At 43.9% G+C, this 20,359-nt stretch overlaps 1 protein-coding gene across 7 annotated transcripts in view; it reads right to left on the reverse strand.

Moving 5' to 3' along the window:
• The window catches only part of LOC139581490 (mitogen-activated protein kinase kinase kinase kinase 4-like), a 143,031-nt gene that overhangs the window by 21,927 nt on the left and 100,745 nt on the right, over positions 1–20,359 (reverse strand). For 6 of the 7 annotated variants that reach the window (XR_011676241.1, XR_011676240.1, XM_071411299.1 and 3 more), the window contains 6 exons: positions 16,698–16,865; positions 15,029–15,172; positions 14,239–14,373; positions 11,236–11,336; positions 7,689–7,838; positions 3,722–3,881 (listed from right to left, as the gene is read on the reverse strand). Coding sequence is in view for 5 of the 7 variants with exons in the window: in XM_071411299.1 (XP_071267400.1) it covers positions 3,722–3,881; positions 7,689–7,838; positions 11,236–11,336; positions 14,239–14,373; positions 15,029–15,172; positions 16,698–16,865 (858 nt within the window). In the remaining 2 variants the exon portion in view is untranslated. Of the gene's footprint in view, positions 1–1,090; positions 1,515–3,721; positions 3,882–7,688; positions 7,839–11,235; positions 11,337–14,238; positions 14,374–15,028; positions 15,173–16,697; positions 16,866–20,359 lie in introns of those variants that run through there. The other variant, XM_071411297.1, reaches the window with a different exon arrangement.

The following is a 20,359-nucleotide window of genomic DNA, read 5'->3' on the forward strand; positions in this document are numbered from 1 at the left end:
CACAGTGAGGCAAAGACTTTTGGAGGATGGCCTGGTGTCAAGAAGGGCAGCAAAGAAGCCACTTCTCTCCAGGAAAAACATCAGGGACAGACTGATATTCTGTAAAAGTTACAGGGATTGGACTGCTGAGAACTGGGGTAAAGTCATTTTCTCTGATGAATTCCCTTTCTGATTGTTTGGGGCATCCGGGGAAAAAGCTTGTCCGGAGAAGACAAGGTGAGCACTACCATCAGTCCTGTGTCATGCCAACAGTAAAGCATCCTGAGACCATTCATGTGTGGGGTTCCATCTCAGCCAAGGGAGTGGGCTCACTCACAATTTTGCTTAATCAGAACACAGCCATGAATAAAGAATGGTACCAACACATCCTCCGAGAGCAACTTCTCCCAACCATCCAATAACAGTTTGGTGACGAACAATGCCTTTTCCAGCATGATGGAGCTCCTTGCCATAAGGCAAAAGTGATAACTAAGTGGCTCGGGGAACAAAACATCGATATTTTGGGTCCATGGCCAGGAAACTCCCCAGACCTTGATCCCATTGAGAACTTGTGGTCAATCCTCAAGAGGCGGGTGGACAAACAAAAACCCACAAATTCTGACAAACTCCAAGCATTGATTATGCAAGAATGGGCTGCCATCAGTCAGGATGTGGCCCAGTTAATTGACAGCATGCCAGGGCGGATTGCAGAGGTCTTGAAAAAGAAGGGTCAACACTGCAAATATTGACTCTTTGCATCAACTTCATGTAATTGTCAATAAAAGCCGTTGACACATGAAATGCTTGTAATTATACTTCAGTATTCCATAGTAACATCTGACAAAAATATCTAAAGACACTGAAGCAGCAAACTTTGTGGAAATGAATATTTGTGGAAATGAATATTTGTGCCATTCTCAAAACTTTTGGCCACGACTGTAGTTGGGTAATAATTCAGGCGGTAATACAACAAAACGTGGAATAAGACAAGGGGAATACTTTCTGAAGGTGCTGTATATACTCTGGTCTGGGCTGAGTTTATTTATACTCTATGAACTCTGTTCTGGGCTGAGTTTATTTACAGTACCAGTCAAAGGTTTGGACACACCTACTCGTTCAAGGGTTTTTATTTTATTTTTCTACATTGTAGAATAATAGTGAAGACATCAAAACTGTGAAATAACACATATGGAATCATGTAGTAACCAAAAAAAGTGTTAAACAAATCAAAATATATTTTATATTTGAGATTCTTCAAAGTAGCCACCCTTTGCCTTGATGACTGCTTTGCACAGTCTTGGCACTCTCTCAACCAGCTTCATGAGGAATGCTTTTCCAACAGTCATGAAGGAGTTCCCACATATGCTGAGCACTCGTTAGCTGCTTTTCCTTCACTCTGCGGTCCAACTCATCCCAAACCATCTCAATTGGGTTGAGGTCGGCTGATTGTGGAGGCCAGGTCATCTGATGCAGCACCTGATGCAGCAACTCTCCTTTGGTCAAATAGCCCTTACACAGCCTGGAGGTGTATTGTCCTGTTGAAAAAACAAATGATAGTCCCACTAAGTGCAAACCAGATGGGATGGCGTATCGCTGCAGAATGCTGTGGTAGCCATGCTGGTTGAGTGTGCCTTGAATTCTAAATAAACCACTGACAGTGTCACCAGCAAAGCACCCCCACACCATCACACCTCCTCCTCCATACTTCACGGTGGGAACCACGCATGCGGAGATCATCTGTTCACCTACTCTGCATCTCACAAAGACACGGCGGTTGGAACCAAAAATCTAAAATTTGGATTCATCAGACCAAAGGGCAGATTTCCCCTGGTCTAATGTCCATTGCTCGTTGTTTCTTGGCCCAAGCAAGCCTCTTCTTCTTATTGGTGTCATTTAGTAGTGGTTTCTTTGCAGCAATTCGACCATGAAGGCCTGATTCACGCAGTCTCTTTGTGAGACTGCCTGCGTAGACTCCGGTCTTGGACGTGACAGAAGTTTGTATTTGGTTTTATTTGTTGCAGTGTTTATTCATTGTCAAAATGCCTGGCCGCTTTCCCACTCTATATTGCTATAGAATTTTTACAAATGCCTTAGTATACGTCATTCCCAAACATTCTATGTATTCCCAAACATTCCATATCTCAGTGCTTGCTGGTCAGATATTTTTTTTAAGTGTCATTCTTCCTGTTACTAGATGTGTCTGTTACTTGAACTCTGTGAAGCATTTATTTGGGCTGCAAGCTGGGGTGCAGTTAACTCTAATGAACTTATTCTCTGCAGCAGAGGTAACTCTGGGTCTTCCTTTCCTGTGGTGGTCCTCATGAGAGCCAGTTTCATCATAGCGCTTGATGGTTTTTGCGACTGCACTTGAAAAAACGTTTAAAGTTCTTGAACTTTTCCCCATTGACTGACTTTCATGTCTTAAAGTAATGATGGACTGTCGTTTGTCTTTGCTTATTTGAGCTGTTCTTGCCATAATATGGACTTGGTCTTTTACCAAATAGGGACATCTTCTGTATCCCACCCCTACCTTGTCACAACACAACTGATTGGCTCAAACGCATTAATAAGGAAAGAAATTCCACAAATTAACTTTTAACAAGGCACACCTGTTAATTGAAATGCATTCCAGGTGACAACCTCATGAAGCTGGTTGAGAGAATGCCAAGAGTGTGCAAAGCTGTCATAAAGGGAAAGGGTGGCTACTTTGAAGAATCTCAAATATAAATATATTTTGATTTGTTAAACACTTACTACATGATTCCATATGTGTTATTTAATAGTTTTGATGTCTTCACTATTATTCTACAATGTAGAAAATAGTCAAAATAAAGAAATTAGTAGGTGTGTCCAAACTTTTGACTGTTACTGTATACTCTATATACTTTGGTCTGGACTGAGTTTATTTATACTCTATATACTCTGGTCTGGACTGAGTTTATTTATACTCTATATACTCTGGTCTGGACTGAGTTTATTTATACTCTATATACTCTGGTCTGGACTGAGTTTATTTATACTCTATATACTCTGGTCTGGACTGAGTTTATTTATACTCTATATACTCTGGACTGGACTGAGTTTATTTATACTCTATATACTCTGGTCTGGACTGAGTTTATTTATACTCTATATACTCTGGTCTGGTCTGAGTTTATTTACACTATATATACACAGGTCCGGGCTTGGCTGAGCGCTGTCCTGTCTGTAATCTATTCCTCACAGATACCCCTTCCCCTTGAATAATGACCTGGCCAATGGACCCAACTTAAACAGTCTAACAGAACATCTTATTTTTATTGTCCCAAATCTGTCTAGAGGGGTTGGATCCAGCTTGACTCCTCTTTGCACCCAGTGCTCCAAGCACAATTGACAACAGTTACTTCCTGGCTGCTGCATAACAAAAAGGGACGATAGAAGAAACATGTTCTGTTGTTTAAATGGTGGGGGTCTGCAGTCTATCAAAGATAGAAGTATTTTTCATTCTGAGTGGAAGTGGAATATCTCTCTAGCCCCTCTCTCAAGGCACACACACACACACACACACACACACACACACACACACACACACACACACACACACACACACACACACACACACACACACACACACACACACACACACACACACACACACACACACACACACACACACACACACACACACACACACACACACACACACACACACACAGCCTGCAGGTGTTGATTGGGTGAGTGTGTACGATGTACATAAACTCACCGACAGATGCAGGCATCTCTCCCCACTGCAGCACTGTCTCCTTGGTGATGCGTCCGTAGGTGTCTATGTAAACACCCTCGTCCTCATAACACACCAGCACCTCCATGCCACTGCTGTTGGGTAGGATGATGATGGCATGAGGCCGGATCACACCTTGGATCTGAGACAGACACAAAACACAGTCAGATGAGATGATTATAAAGTGGCACCCTATCCCCTATCTAGTGCATTACATTTGACCAGAGCCCAAGCAGAATAGGGTGTCATTTGGGGCACAGCCAGGATGATTTCTATAGTGTCTCTATCTGTAGTATAGTGTTATACTGTATCAGTTATCATTCTGTCCGTTGGAAAATAACCATCTTCTCGACTTGCCGACCACTGGAAGTGCAGCACAGCACTCTCACTCCAAATCTCTCCATCTCTAGAAGCAACAGCTATAATCACACAGCCCCATCCCCATCACCAGTTGTAATCCTCCTAATACACAAACTAACATTGTCTAATAAAACAAAGTTTTATTGCCTCGATCGGCCCACTCTCCCTCCCTGAAACCATCTCGGTTAATTCCAATAGATAAGAGGCTGATTCACACAGTGAACTGGATCTGGCGTGCCTGGCATCAATGATCAAAATATTTGACCTAAGTGACTTTGAGCATGTTTTTCCCATTGTAACATTCAACAGAACAGTAACTGAATGCCTCAATGCCTGTCTGCCTGTCTGTAGGAGCGATCCATTTTTGTGAACGGGATGGTGTACCTAATAAACTGTGTATATCGGTCCTTCATTCCATAATTTCACATCCCCTTTCTCACTCACTATGTTGAATCAGCCCAGCCACTGACTACAGGCAGCAACAGAGAGAGGGTGACGACATGGCTTAATTCATTAGAACGTCTCAGCTAATTAATCGGCACACAATGTCTTGACTTAAATTCTCTAATTACAAACTAATTTGCCAAACATGCTCGTGTGCTCAGCTCTTTCTCTCCTGGCATCGGAATACAACTTAGGTACCCACATGAATGTTGTTTCTATGGCTGGTGAGCTCCACTGAGATGTGATTCAGAGCTATATAACCACTGAACCGCCTCTTGGCAGTGAGGAGGAGGAGGCAGCGAGCGGCAGTGAGGAGGAGGAGGAAGCGAGTGGCAGTGAGGAAGAGGAAGCGGCAGTGAGAAGGAGAAGGAGGAGGAAGCGAGTGGCAGTGAGGAAGAGGAAGCAGTGAGTGGCAGTGAGGAAGAGGAAGCAGCGAGCGGGCAGTGAGAAGGAGGAGGAAGCGAGTGGCAGTGAGGAAGAGGAAGCAGTGAGCGGCAGTGAGAAGGAGGAGGAAGCGAGTGGCAGTGAGGAAGAGGAAGCAGCGAGCGGCAGTGAGAAGGAGGAGGAGGAAGCGAGTGGCAGTGAGGAAGAGGAAGCAGCGAGCGGCAGTGAGAAGGAGAAGGAGGAGGAAGGGAGCGGCAGTGAGAAGGAGGAGGAGGAGGAAGCGAGCGGCAGTGAGGAGGAGGCGAGCGGCAGTGAGGAGGAAGCGAGTGGCAGGGAGGAGGAGGAGGAGGCGAGTGGCAGTGAGGAAGAGGAGGCAGCGAGCGGCAGTGAAGAGGAGAAGGAGGAGGAAGCGAGTGACAGTGAGGAAGAGGAAGCAGCGAGCGGCAGTGAGAAGGAGGAGGAAGCGAGTGGCAGTGAGGAAGCAGCGAGCGGCAGTGAGAAGGAGAAGGAGGACGCAGCGAGTGGCAGTGAGGAGGAGGAGGCAGCGAGTGGCAGTGAGGAGGAGGAGGAGGCAGCGAGTGGCAGTGAGGAGGAGGAGGCAGCGAGTGGCAGTGAGGAAGAGGAGGCAGCGAGTGGCAGTGAGGAGGAGAAGGCAGTGAGGAGGAGGCAGTGTGTGGCAGTGAGGAGGAGGCAGTGAGAAGGAGGAAGAGGCGGCGAGTGGCAGTGAGGAGGAGAAGGAAGCAGTGAGGAGAAAGGAACCACTTCTGACCCCCCCCAGGTCTCTCACAAGCACTTGCATAACGGCCCACATTCAAACAAGAAGACAGTGTCTGTTATCTCTATGAGGATGCAACAGTTTCGTAACAAGTCTTCGGCTGCATCATTGATACATACACAACATTTCTAATACCTAAGGTGATCCACAATAACCCAAAAATACCTCTTTGCATAAGAAGATTACTATAAAGACTTTCTATATGAGAGCTGCTATAAGCGAGTCCGTACTGGCTTAGACTAGTGGCTTAAACAGCAGGTAGAAAACCAAGTCCCCAAACAAACCAACACCTCAAACATCCCCAAAAGCTCTATGTACAGTAAGTCACAGTCACCACAGGACCAGTGTTAGTCACCACAGGACCAGTTGTAAGGATCCCCATACTTGCCCGGCCGGGAGCCTGTCTCCCCAGCTGCACTCCGCTGTCCACGTGCTGCTGTGGCTGTGCCACCACAATCCTCAGCATCAACACAGGCATCCACAGACACAGCGCTATCTTAATCCGCTGTCTCGGTATCCTGATCATCTCATCATCAACGGCAGCCAACATGGAGAACATACGTGGGAGAAAAGGTGTGTGTGTGAAGGCGAGAATGAGCGGACCAGAGAGTGTCAGTGAGAGAGAGTGAATATGAGAGTGAATGTGAGAGTGAGTGATTGGGTAAAAGAGAAGGACTCTTCTCTTCCGCTGCAGGGTAAAATACCAGTATTATGGAGTGAAAATATATCAGAAAAAAGTGCTATCAGAAAAAATAGCAGAATAACAGGTCCGTTTAGCAGGCACATGGTTAGCCAGCGCTGCCAAGGTGTACTTAGAGCTATCTATCTGTTGAAAAGTAGCACACATGGATGGAAACTGGGGCCAAAGAGAAGCAGCCAATGATAGCTTTATGGGCCAGCACAGTGGGAGAAGTGGGATACAGCCACATCACACCTCTGGGCACAGCACTGGGAACTGGCACACTGGGGTGTGTGTGTGTGTGTGTGTAATAGAGCTAATTTCCTTGGGATAGTGTTCTCCCTCTGCTCTGGCTCTCAGCTCCCAGCAGCAGTGTGTGTGTGTGTGTGTGAGGTTGTGTGTCTGCAGCAGTGTGTGTGTGTGTGGGGGGGGGGAGATTCTCATCAGTAGCAGTAGAGGCTGCCTCGGCTCCCCTGTCTACAGTGTCTAAGACTGCAAAACTCTGCACCATTGTGCGCCGCTCTGCTACACCTTGAGCCTCTTAGAGGGGTTAAAGGCATTAACAGGATCCATCACCTGGTCCAGCTGGCTAGTCATTCTCAGCCTTGTTCACCTCCTGGCAGACTGACAAACACAGCTGCCATTGAGATGAACTAATCATTAATTACTGACCAAGTCTTACCTCCCTGTATCTTCAGACAACTGTTGTGACCAAGGTAGATTAATGGACTGATTATTGAGTTATTTTTCAGTAAATCTCTTTGCTCCCAAGAAGGGAAAGTTCCCTAAATGTACAGAATCTCCTTTGCTTTGAGGTAAGTGATGTTTGAGGTTATACTGTGACGAAGCAGAATTTCTAAGAGAGGCTTCTTGAGAAATCAATTTACCAAAGACAGAAATGCCAAAAGGCTTTTGCCACAAGGTCAGACACGGACAATATCAGGCCTGGCTTAAACACAAACCCATCCTGTCAATATTAGACTGAAATGAGTCAACTGGCTGTGATGACAAACAGCTTCTACCCACATCGACTCTGAGTCGGAACAAAAGTTCACTGTAAGAGCTGAGTGGCGTGGGTGCAGAGAAAATGAGCTGTTTAGCTGCTAGAGAACAGAGATCCAGGCTGCATGGCCCTGAGGGGAGAGAGGAGAGGAGGCTGAGCTGGGGAGAGGGTGGAGGGGGCTGGGGAGAGGTTAGAGGAGGCTGGGCTGGGGAGAGGTTAGAGGAGGCTGAGCTGGGGAGAGGGTGGAGGGGGCTGGGGAGAGGTTAGAGGAGGCTGGGGGCAAAGTTGGGCGTGGCTGACTTACATGCGTGGGCAGGTAGATGTCATAGGGTGTCCCCGAGTCAACGTCGATGGCGTGGAAGCCCGACAGGGAGCCGTAGATGACCTTAAGTCTCTGTCCATCTTCCACCGTCAGGTCCACGGACAGAGGCCTCTGGGGGAGCGAGCCGAACGACTGTACCGGACACACACAACAAGGAAAGACATGAGGAATGACTTAGGGAGAGTCAACATGTCTTATGTCATAACCCTAGGGACAGTGGCAAGAAAAAGTACATTTGAAGTCGGAAGTTTACATACACTAAGGTTGGAGTCATTAAAACAATTTTTTTAACCACACCACAAATTTCTTGTTAACAAATTATAGTTTTGGCAAGTCGGTTAGGACATCTACTTTGTGCATGACACAAGTAATTTTTCCAACAATTGTTTACAGACAGATTATTTAACTAATAATTCACTATATCATAATTCCAGTGGGTCAGAAGTTTACATACACTAAGTTGACCCTGCCTTTAAACCAGCTTGGAAAATTCCAGAAAATGATGTCATTTGAGTCAATTGGAGGTGTACCTGTGGATGTATTTCAAGGCCTACCTTCAAACTCACTGCCAATTTGCTTGACATCATGGGAAAATCAAAAGAAATCAGAAAAGAAAAAGACCTCAGAATTTTTTTTGTAGACCTCCACAAGAAATTTCCAAACGCCTGAAGGTACCACGTTCATCTGTACAAACAATAGTACGCAAGTATAAACACCATGGGACCACGCAGCCGTCATACCATTCAGGAAGGAGACGTGTTCTGTCTCCTAGAGATGAACGTATTTTGGTGCGAAAAGTGTAAGTCAATCCCAGAACAACAGCAAAGGACCTTGTGAAGATGCTGGAGGAAACAGGTACAAAAGTATCTATATCCACAGTAAAACAAGTCCTATATCGACATAACCTAAAAGGCCACTCAGCAAGGAAGAAGCCACTGCTCCAAAACAGCCATAAAAAAGCCAGACTACGGTTTGCAACAGCACATGGGGACAAAGATCGTACTTTTTGGAGAAATGTCCTCTGGTCTGATGGAACAAAAATAGAACTGTTTGGCCATGATGGCCATCGTTATGTTTGGAGGAAAAAGGGGGAGGCTTGCAAGCCAATGAACACCATCCCGACCGTGAAGCACGGGGGTGGCAGCATCATGTTGTGGTGGTGCTTTGCTACAGGAGATACTGGTGCACTTAACAAAATAGATGGCTTCATGAGGAAGGACAATTATGTGGATATATTGAAGCAACATCTCAAGACATTAGTCAGGAAGTTAAAGCTTGGTCGCAAATGGAAGCATACTTCCAAAGTTGTGACAAAATGGCTTAAGGACAACAAAGTCAAGGTATTGGAGTGGCCATCACAAAGCCCTGACCTCAATCCAATAGAACATTTGTGGGCAGAACTGAAAAAGTGTGTGCGAGCAAGGAGGCCTACAAACCCAACTCAGTTACACCAGCTCTGTCAGGAGGAATGGGCCAAAATTCACCCAACTGATTGTGGGAAGCTTGTGGAATGCTACGCGAAACATTTGACCCAAGTTAAACAATTTAAAGGCAATGCTACCAAATACTAATTGAGTGCATGTAAACTTCTGACCCACTGGGAATGTGATAAAAGAAATAAAATCTGAAATGAATTATTCTCTCTACTATTATTCTGACATTTCACATTCTTAAAATAAAGTGGTGCTCGTAACTGACCTAAAATAGGGAATTGTTACTAGGATTAAATGTCAGGAATTGTGAAAAACTGAGTTTAAAAGTACTTGGCTAAGGTGTATGTAAACTTCTGACTTAAACTGTATGTGAACCCTTTGGAATTACCTGGATTTCTGCATAAATTGGTTATCAAATTTGATCTGATCTTCATCTAAGTCACACAAATAGACAAACATAGTGTGCTTATTGTATTTTTCTTGTCTATATTGAATACATCATTTAAACATTTACAGTGTCAGTTGGAAAAAGTATGTGAACCCCTCGGCTAATGACTTCTCCAAAAGCTAATTGGAGTTAGCTAACCTGGAGTCCAATGAGACGAGTCCAATCAATGAGACGAGATTGGAGATGTTGGTTAGAGCTGCCTTGCCCTTTAAAAAACTCTCACAAAATATTTGTTTGTTATTCACAAGAAGCAGAAAGTTCAGCACTGTTGCTACTCTGCCAAGGAGTGGCCATCCTGTAAAGATGACTGCAAGAGCACAGTGCAGAATGCTCAATGAGGTTAAGAAGAATCCTAGAGTGTCAGATAAAGACTTACAGAAATCTCTGGAACATGCTAACATCTCTGTTGACGAGTCTACGATACGTAAAACACTGAACAAGAATGGTGTTCATGGGAGGACACCTCGGAAGAAGCCACTGCTGCCCCCCAAAAATATTGCTGCAGTTTGCAAAAGTGCACCTGGATGTTCCACAGTGCTACTGGCAAAATATTCTGTGGACAGATTAAACTACAGTTGAGTTATTTGGAAGGAACACACAAACCTGAGTGGAGAAAGAAAGGCACAGCACACCAACATCAAAACCTCATCCCAACTGTTTGGGGCTGCTTTGCTGCCTCAGGGCCTGGACAGCTTGCTATCATCGACGGAAAAATGAATTCCCAAGTTTATCAAGACATTTTGCAGGAGAATGTTAGGCTATCTGTCCGCCAATTGAAGCTCAACAGAAGTTGGGTGATGCAACAGGACAACAACCCAAAACACAGAAGTAAATCAACAACAGAATGGCTTCAACAGAAGAAAATACGCCTTCTGGAGTGGGCCAGTCAGAGTCCTGACCTCAACCCGATTGAGATGCTGTGACATGACCTCAAAAGAGAAGTTCACACCAGACATCCCAAGAATATTGCTGAACTGAAACAGTTGTGTAAAGAGGAATGGTCCAAAATTCCTCCTGACCGTTGAGCAGGTCTGATCCGCAACTACAGAAAACATTTGGTTGAGGTTGATGCTGCCAAAGGAGGGTCAACCAGTTATTAAATCCAATTACACTCTGCACTGTTAATATTTACACGGTGTGTTCGATAAAGACATGAACACGTATAATTGTTTGTGTGTTATTAGTTTAAGCAGACTGTGTTTGTCTATTGTTGTGACCTAGATGAAGATCAGATCAAATTTCATGACCAATTTATGCAGAAATCCAGGTATTTCCAAAATGTTCACATACTTTTTCTTGCCACTGTACATTAAGTCATACTGTATGTAAGGCCAGGAGTATAACCAGGGGCCAGAGTTGTTCCTGGTCAAGACACAGGGCCAGGAGTATAGTCCATAACCGGGGCCAGAGTTGTTCCTGGTCAAGACAGGGCCAGGACATACTCTGGTCCTGATATTAATAGTGAATAGTGATGACAGTAGGCGCCAACTCATAGTGACTGCTGGGGTTAGTCTGTTTCATATCTTTGATGATATTCTCTGTGCAGTGAGTAGAAAGAGTTCAAACATGTTCATCATAGAGAGATGTGTTAGAACTAGAGCGAGCCACTGAGGAGGGTTCAGAACTAGGACAGTGTTGTCAAGCTGACCTTGAAAGCCATGAACTTATGGTAAGGTTTGGGAGCCCATGCGTACACCTCCACAGCATTCTTCAAGGCAATCACCAGGAACTTAATCTTCTCATATCGAACTGAAATTGCATGTAACAAAGAGCAGGGATTTTCAATGAGGATTAGGGATTTCTCTCATACTGAATACAGAACAAGATAAAGGCTTATTACACTACATCATTCTGTCTAATGATCATTAGTACAAGACCACTGGCACGTTAGTGTTACAATCTCAACAAAGAGGTTTTTGGTTGCGTCCCAAATGGCACCTTATTCCCTATATAGTGCACTACTTTTGGGATGCAACCCATCTGATAACTACACTTTGAAAGGCCGGAAGCCCATTGCCTTTCACTGAGGCAATAGCAGCATGCCTCCGATTATGAGAAACAATACTGAGGGGATTGCTGGGAAGGACAGTGTGTGCCTCACTATGACATCATATCCTTCCTGGGTTGGAGTCCCTGAAATGTCCTCACTCTGTCAACGCTGCAACTAACAGCAGGAAGAGTCACAGGAAAGAGAGGCTCACATTGCTGAGCTCAACACTGCACACGGACAGTCATTCACTCACAGAGTTCACATGCACCCATTTTCTCTCTCTCTCACACACACACACACACACACACACACACACACACACACACACACACACACACACACACACACACACACACACACACACACACACACACACACACACACACACACACACACACCTCTTGTGCTCTAATGGAGTCAGACACAGAGAATAGATACATATTGAAATCATTTTTTTCTTGTCTTATACCCATTGCTTTCTGTATATCACAACACAAAGACCTTTGATAAGCAGCAATGTGTCAACAGTTTTAATATTGTTCATACAGATCGTGAGGTTCTATCTGTGCAAAGCATAGTTCTGAGATATTGAGCATCAAAGTTTTCACATCACAGATCTCAGAACTATTTTGTAGTGAATTATTCTTTCATAACCCATTAAGTTCCTCCCTTAAAGGTACCTGAAGTGCAGAGTATCAAAATCCTGAGACATTTGTAAATCTGTTTTTTTAGGGGGGTGCAATCGCAGATAGAACCTTATGGCTCTTAAATGTCAATCTCAAAAATCGAACTTCACAGACATATGAAGAACCATCTAAATATCTATTATACAGTGCATTCGAAAAGAATTCAGACCCCTTTTCCACATTTTGTTACGTTACAGTCTTATTTTAAAATGGATTGAATAAAACATTTTCCTAATCAATTTACTCACAATACCCCATAATGACAAAGCGAAAACAGGTTTTTAGAAATGTTCGCAAATGTATATAAAGAAATTGGAAATACCTCATTTACATAAGTATTCAGACCCTTTGCTATGAGAATTTGAGCTCAGGTGCATCTAGTTTACATTGATCATCCTTGAGATGTTTCTACAACTTGATTGGAGTCCACCTGTGGTAAATTCAATTGATTGGACATGATTTGGAAAGGCACACACCTGTCTATATAAGGTCCCACAGTTGACAGTGCATATCAGAGCAAAAACCAAGCCATGAGGTCGAAGGAATTCTCCATAGAGCTCTGAGACAGGATTGCGTCGAGGCACAGATCTGGGGAAGGGTACCAAAACTTTTCTGACATATTGAAGTACCCCAAGAACACAGTGGCCTCCATCATTCTTAAATGGAAGAAGTTTGGAACCACCAAGACTCTTCCTAGAGCTGGCCACCCGGCCAAACTAAACAATAGAGGGAGATGGGCATTGGTCAGGTAGGTGACCAAGAACCTGATGGTCACTTTGACAGAGCTCCAGAGTTCCACTGTGGAGATCGGGGAACCTTCCAGAAGGACAACCAGCACCTAAAGGACTCTGACCATGAGAAACAAGATTCTCTGGTCTGATGAAACCAAGATTGAACTCTTTGGCCTGAATGCCAAGCGTCACATCTTGAGGAAACCTGCCACCATCCCTACGGTGAAGCATGGTGGTGGCAGCATCATGCTGTGGGGATGTTTTTCAGTGGCAGGGACTGGGAGACTAGTCAGGATCGAGGGAAATATGAACGGAGCAAAGTACAGAGATATCCTTGATGAAAACCTGATCCAGAGTGCTCAGGACCTCAGACTGGAAGGTTCACCTTCCAACAGGACAACGACCCTAAGCCCACAGCCAAGACAATGCGCAGGAGTGGCTTCGGGACAAGTCTCTGAATGTCCTTGAGTGGCTCAGCCAGAGCCTGAACTTGAACCCAATCGAACCTCTCTAGAGATACCTTAAATAAGCTGTGTAGAAACACTCCCCATCCAACCTGACAGAACTTGAGAGGATCTGGAGAGAAGAATGGGAGAAACTCCTCAAATACAAGTGTGTCAAACTTGTAGCGTCATTCCCAAGAAGACTTGAGGCTGTAATCACTGCCAAAGGTGCTTCAACAAAGGACTGAGTAAAGAGTCTGAATACTTACAGTATGTAAATGTGATATTTCAGTTCTTTTGTTTTAATACATTTGTAAAAATTCCCCCAAATCTGTTTTAGTTTTTTATTATGGGGTATTGTGCATAGATTGATGAAGAAAAAAAACAATTTAATCAATTTTAGAATAAGGCTGTAACATAAGAAAACTTTGAAAAAGTCAAGGGGTCTGAATACTTTCCGAATGCACTGTATGTGAGTAACTCATTTTTGACAAAGATTTCAGATAGAACCTTATAGTCCCAAGGTGTCGAGATGTAGGATCTTAATTTGATCACCCTGTTGCAGGGGATTATTTTCCTGCTGTAGTAAACTGGCTCAATTTGCTCTATCTTGGCCAGGTCGCAGTTGTATTTGATAACTTGTTCTCAACTGGCCTACCTGGTTAAATAAAGGTGAAATAAACAAATAAAAAATTAAGATCTAACATCTGTATAGGCCTGTCATGCAATAAAATGTAAGATTGATCCAACAAATCAGTAGTGATGCTATCATGATCTAAGACCCAGGTAGTGTATACTCACCAACTTTGTAGTGCACACATCCTTCCAGGTCCCCTACAGAGGTCCAGCCCTGCCTCTTCTCCACCTCTGGGTCATTCCGAAGGATCTTGTTCCGCAGCCAAGACAGGTAGTACAACCTCAGCTTGTTCTTTTTACCTGACAAACGGGATAGTGATGGAGTTTAGAGGAAGACAAAGTTGGCTGCAAAAGTAAGTGCAAAAAAAATTCTAAGACAAGACTATACCTACAGGGCGGCTGGTAGCCTAGTGGTTAGAGCGTTAGGCCAGTAACCGGAAGGTTGCTGGATCAAATCACTGAGCTTACAAGGTCAAAATCTGTCGTTCTGCCCCTGAGCAAGGCAGTTAATCAACATCCACGGCACCGGGGAACAGTGGGTTAAGGCAGCCCCCTGCACCTCTCTGATTCAGAGGGGTTGGAATAAATGCGGAAGACACATTTTAGTTGGACAACTTTCCTATTTGGTGAGTGTGCCTATCCGAGTGGCACTGTGGTCTAAGGCACTGCATCTCAGTGCTTTAGGCATCACTACAGACCCTGGTTTGATTCCAGGCTGTATCACAACCGGCCGTGATTGGGAGTCCCTTAGGGCAGCACACAATTGGCCCAGCGTCGTCCGGGTTTGGCCGGGGAAGGTCGCCATTGTAAATAAGAATTTGTTCTTAACTGACTTGCCTAGTTAAATAAACGTTAAATTAAAATAAATAAAACATCTGTGTGTGTCTATCTCTGTGTGTGTGTGAGCATATATACGGTACTGTATTCTTGTGTATGGTAGCACTACGCTAACTACCTGAGATGGTGATGAGCACGTTGAGGCCCTCCAGAACGTCCATCTGTTGGAAGCGTCTCCTGCTGATCAGAGAGTAGACCTTCCCCTGACCGCTCCTGTCCAGCAGCCACAGACCATTCTCTGTCCCCACCAGCAGGTTCACACCTGGACCAACACACTGTGTTAGTCTCAACATCACAAGCCTCAGCAAGCATAGTACCTGTCCCAAATGGCACCCTATTCCCTGTATAGTGCACTACTTTTGACCAGAGTCCTATGGGACCTGATCATAAGAAGTGTACTATATAGGATATAGGATGCAATTTGAGACACAGGCATACTGTACTATACATAAAATATGGCCTTTCCCAAATATACCTCTATTGCTCATACACTCTAGACACCATTGTAAGGTAGAGCTATTATCAAATTACGGCAATACCTATCCAATCCTGACAATAAGTGTCTAGGGGTCAGGAGCAGATTGGGTGTTAATCTCGTTATTGTTATTTTACTGCTGCTCTTTAATTACTTGTTACTTTTATTTCTTATTCTTATCCATATTTTTTTGAAACTGCATTGTTGGTTAGTGGCTCGTAAGTAAGCAAAACACCAGTCTCAACGTCAACAGTGAAGAGGCCGACTCTGCGATGCTGGCCTTCTAAGTAGAGTTGCAAAGAAAAAGCCTTAACTCAGACTGGCCAATAAAAATAAAAGATTAAGATGGGCAAAAGAACACAGACACTGGACAGAGGAACTCTGCCTAGAAGGCCAGCATCCCGGAGTCGCCTCTTCACTGTTGATGTTGAGACTGGTGTTTTGCGGGTACTATTTAATGAAGCTGACAGTTGAGGACTTGTGAGGCGTCTGTTTCTCAAACTAGACACTCTAATGTATTTGTCCTCTTGCTCAGTTGTGCAGCGGGAACTCCCACTCCTCTTTTTATTCTGGTTAGAGCCAGTTTGCGCTGTTCTGTGAAGGGGGTATTACACAGCGTTGTACGAGATCTTCAGTTTCTTGACAATTTTTCGCATGGAACAGCCTTCATTTCACAGAAGAAGAATAGACTGACGAGTTTCAGAAGAAAGTCTTTGTTTCTGGCCATTTCAAGCCTGTAATCGAACCCACAAATGCTGATGCTCCAGATACTCAACTAGTCTAAAGAAGGCCAGTTTTATTGCTTCTTTAATCAGAACAACAGTTTTCAGCTTTGCTAACATAATTGCAAAAGGGTTTTCTAATGAGCAATTAGCCTTTTAAAATTATAAACTTGGATTAGCTAACACAACGTACCATTGGAACACAGAGTGATGGTTGCTGACAATGGGCCTCTGTATGCCTATGTAGATATTCCATAAAAAATCTGCCGTTTCCTGCTACAATAGTCATTTACAACATTAACCATGTCTACACTGTACTTCTGATCAATTTGATGTTATTTTAATGGACAAAAAATGTGCTTTTCTTTCAAAAACAAGGACATTTCTAAGTGACCCCAAACTTTTGAACGATATGTATGATATGTACCAAAAAAGCTGTAAAAAAACGAAAAGATATTTGTCCTCCGAAGAGGGGTGGTGGTGGAGGAGTTAATAATAAAAATAAAAATACATTAAAAAAATGCTATTATAAAGGTGTGTTTCTAGGGGATAGGGGCTAGGGGTCGACTGGGTGTTAAACTGCTGCTTACCCCACAGGCCAGCACAGAGGATCTCGGTGTTGAACTTCTTCTTGTACTTGCGGATCTCGGGGGTATCACTCTGGGGTCTGATGTTGGTGGGGTTCACATTGACCACGGAGCCCTTCCTGTGGCCGTCTCCCCTGATTGGCTCCTGATTAGCAGGTGGCCTGCCACTGGCTGGAGGGGAAAAAACGCAATAAGAACCAATATCGTCATTTAAAACCATGGCCTGTAATAGCCACATCTGGTATCTGATTTGATATTAAATATGTACAGGAGAAAACCATATATGACAGAATACCTTCCTTCTTATTTTACAGTACGCTAACATATAAACATATATTGAATGAGATTTATGTTAAAAAGTCATTTTTTATAGACCAAATCATTCTCTCTGCCACAACAAATTAATTCACTGGCCTTGTTACGGAAAAAAAAGCAATCATTGATGCATTTAATCACCATTGTATTTATCTCTTTGAAAGAACTTCTAAGCCTATTCACAATGACATTGAGCTGGATGCTGATCGGGGAAACTTGCTGAATGATCAGAGAAATTATAGTCAAAGTTTTTATTTTAGGATATTTACTGAAAAATAAGTCCTGGATGCATTGCTAGCAATAGACAACAAGAAATCCACAGGGGTCTGCTTAACGGCTCTATTTTAACAAACCTAACGCAATAATGCAATGGTCAACCTAAGCGCTGGCGGTAGCGCTATAGGTTTGGGGGGGGTGTCAGAAATATTTTAGCTATTTTCACAACCACAATTATCAGCTCAGTTGCTGCCGTTGGCGTGAAAGGGCTGGGTTTTGATGAATAAACAAGTTGTGGGTGTGTCGAAGCTTGGCCCCTCACTGGGCGATCAGAATGTGCTCCATGGCAAAATATGTGGTTGCTTCAAGTTGTGTATTTACGGTCTTTGATGTTTTGCCTTGGAATCAACTCCAATTCCAATGTTAGTCCGTTATAGTTTGTTAAACAGCTTACAGAAACTAAATAACAACATGTAGACCTATCCCATCTTTGCTAAATATGTTAACTTGAATCTATTTGCAGTCAACATTGTTTTAAGTAATTTCATGGCTTCAATGTGGAAATATACAGTGTACATAACATTCACACTGATAGGGGCTAGGCCTACTGTAAATAGCATTATGGCTGAGCATGGACATGACAAATGTTGTCAATAAGCAAGATTAAATTCATTATTGACAAGGCCTAAAAAGAGAGTAAATAATTAAAATAACATTTTAAACAAAACAACTTGTTTTAAATAGGCTATGTCTAAATACACATGCAGCCACCATAATTGTTTCCTGTGGGCATGTAATACTAAAACTACGCAGAATATGGAGGGTTTTACATACATCCAAACTTATCAAGGAGAATAAGAGTACCTCTTCCCAGCTGCCCACTGCACTGAGACTAGGAAAGACTGTCACCACTGATAAATCCACGATAATCGAGAATTTCAATAAGCAATTCTCCACGGCCCGGCCATGCTTTCCACCTGGCTACCCCAACCCCGGCCAACAGCTCTGCACCCCCCGCAGCAACTGGCCCAAGCCCCTCCCCCTGCTTCTCCTTCACCCAAATCCAGACAGCTGATGTTCTGAAAGAGCTGCAAAATCTGGATCCCTACAAATCAGCTGGGCTAGACAATCTGGATCCTCACTTCCTAAAATCATCCACCGCCATTGTTGCAAACCCTATTACTAGTCTGTTCAACCTCTCTTTCGTATTGTCTGAGATTCCTAAAGATTGGAAAGCGGTCGCGGTCATCCCCCTCTTCAAAGGGGGAGACACTCTAGACCCAAACTGTTACAGACCTATATCCATCCTGCCCTGCCTTTCTAAAGTCTTCGAAAGCCAAGTGAACAAACAGATCACCGACCATTTTGAATCCCACCGTACCTTCGCCGCTATGCAATCTGGTTTCCGAGCTGGTCACGGGTGCACCTCAGCCACGCTCAAGGTCCTAAACGATATCATAACCGCCATCGATAAAAGACAGTACTGTGCAGCCGTCTTCATCGACCTGGCCAAGGCTTTCGACTCTGTCAATCACCGTATTCTTATCGGCAGACTCAAAAGCCTTGGTTTCTCTAATGACTGCCATGCCTGGTTCACCTACTACCTCTCAGACAGTTCAGTGTGTCAAATCAGAGGGCCTGTTGTCCGGACCTCTGGCAGTCTCTATGGGGGTGCCACATGGTTCAATTCTCAGACCGACTCTTTCTCTGTATATATCAATGATGTCGCTCTTGCTGCGGGTGATTCTTTGATCCAACTCTACGCAGACGACACCATTCTGTATACATCTGGCCCTTCTTTGGACACTGTGTTAACAAACCTCCAAACGAGCGTCAATGCCATACAACACTCCTTCCGTGGCCTTCAACTGCTCTGAAATGCTAGTAAAACGAAATGCATGCTCTTCAACCGATCGAGGCCCGCACCCGCACGTCTGACTAGCATCACTACTCTGGACGGTTCTGACTCAGAATATATGGACAACTATAAATACCTAGGTGTCTGGCTAGACTGTAAACTCTCCTTCCAGACTCACATTAAGCATCTCCAATCCAAAGTTAAATCTAGAATCGTCTTCCTATTTCACAACAAATCCTCCTTCACTCATGCTGCCAAACTTACCCTCGTAAAACTGACTATCCTACCGATCCTTGACTTCGATGATGTCATTTACAAATTAGCCTCCAACATTCCACTCAGCAAATTGGATGCAGTCTATCATAGTGCCATCTGTTTTGTCACCAACGCCCCATATACACCCACCACTGTGACCTGTATGCTCTTGTTGGCTGGTCCTCGCTACATATTCATCGCCAAACCCACTGGCTCCAGGTCATCTATAAGTCATCTTATCTCAGCCCACTGGTCACCATAGCAACACCCACCCGTAGCACGCGCTCCAGCAGGTATATTTCACTGGTCATCCCCAAAGCCAACACCTTCTTTGGCCGCCTTTCCTTACAGTTCTCTGCTGCCAATGACTGGAACGAATTGCAAAAATCACTGAAGTTGGAGGCACAGAGTTTAAGTCAGAAGTTTACATACACCTTAGCCAAGTACTTTTAAACTCAGTTTTTCACAATTCCTGACATTTAATCCTAGTAACAATTCCCTGTTTTAGGTCAGTTAGGACCACCACATAATTTTAAGAATGTGAAATGTATAATAGTAGAGAGAATTATTTATTTCAGCTTTTATTTCTTTCATCACATTCCCAGTGGGTCAGAAGTTTACATACACTTAATTAGTATTTGGTAGTATTGCCTTTAAATTGTTTAACTTGGGTCAAATGTTTTGGGTAGCCTTCCACAAGCTTCCCATAATAAGTTTGGTGAATTTTGGCCCATTCCTCCTGACAGAGCTGGTGTAACTGAGTCAGGTTTGTAGGCTTCCTTGCTCGCACACACTTTTTCAGTTCTGCCCACAAATTTTCTATGGGGTTGAGGTCAGGGCTTTGTGATGGCCACTCCAATACCTTGACTTTGTTGTCCTTAAGCCATTTTGCCACAACTTTGGAAGTATGCTTGGGGTCATTGTCCATTTGGAAGTTCCTGACTGATGTCTTGAGATGTTGCTTCAATATATCCACATCATTATCCTGCCTCATGATGTCGTCTATTTTGTGAAGTGTACC

This window comes from Salvelinus alpinus, chromosome 7 (genome assembly GCF_045679555.1).
Source record: "Salvelinus alpinus chromosome 7, SLU_Salpinus.1, whole genome shotgun sequence".
In the NCBI taxonomy this organism is placed as follows: domain Eukaryota; kingdom Metazoa; phylum Chordata; class Actinopteri; order Salmoniformes; family Salmonidae; genus Salvelinus; species Salvelinus alpinus.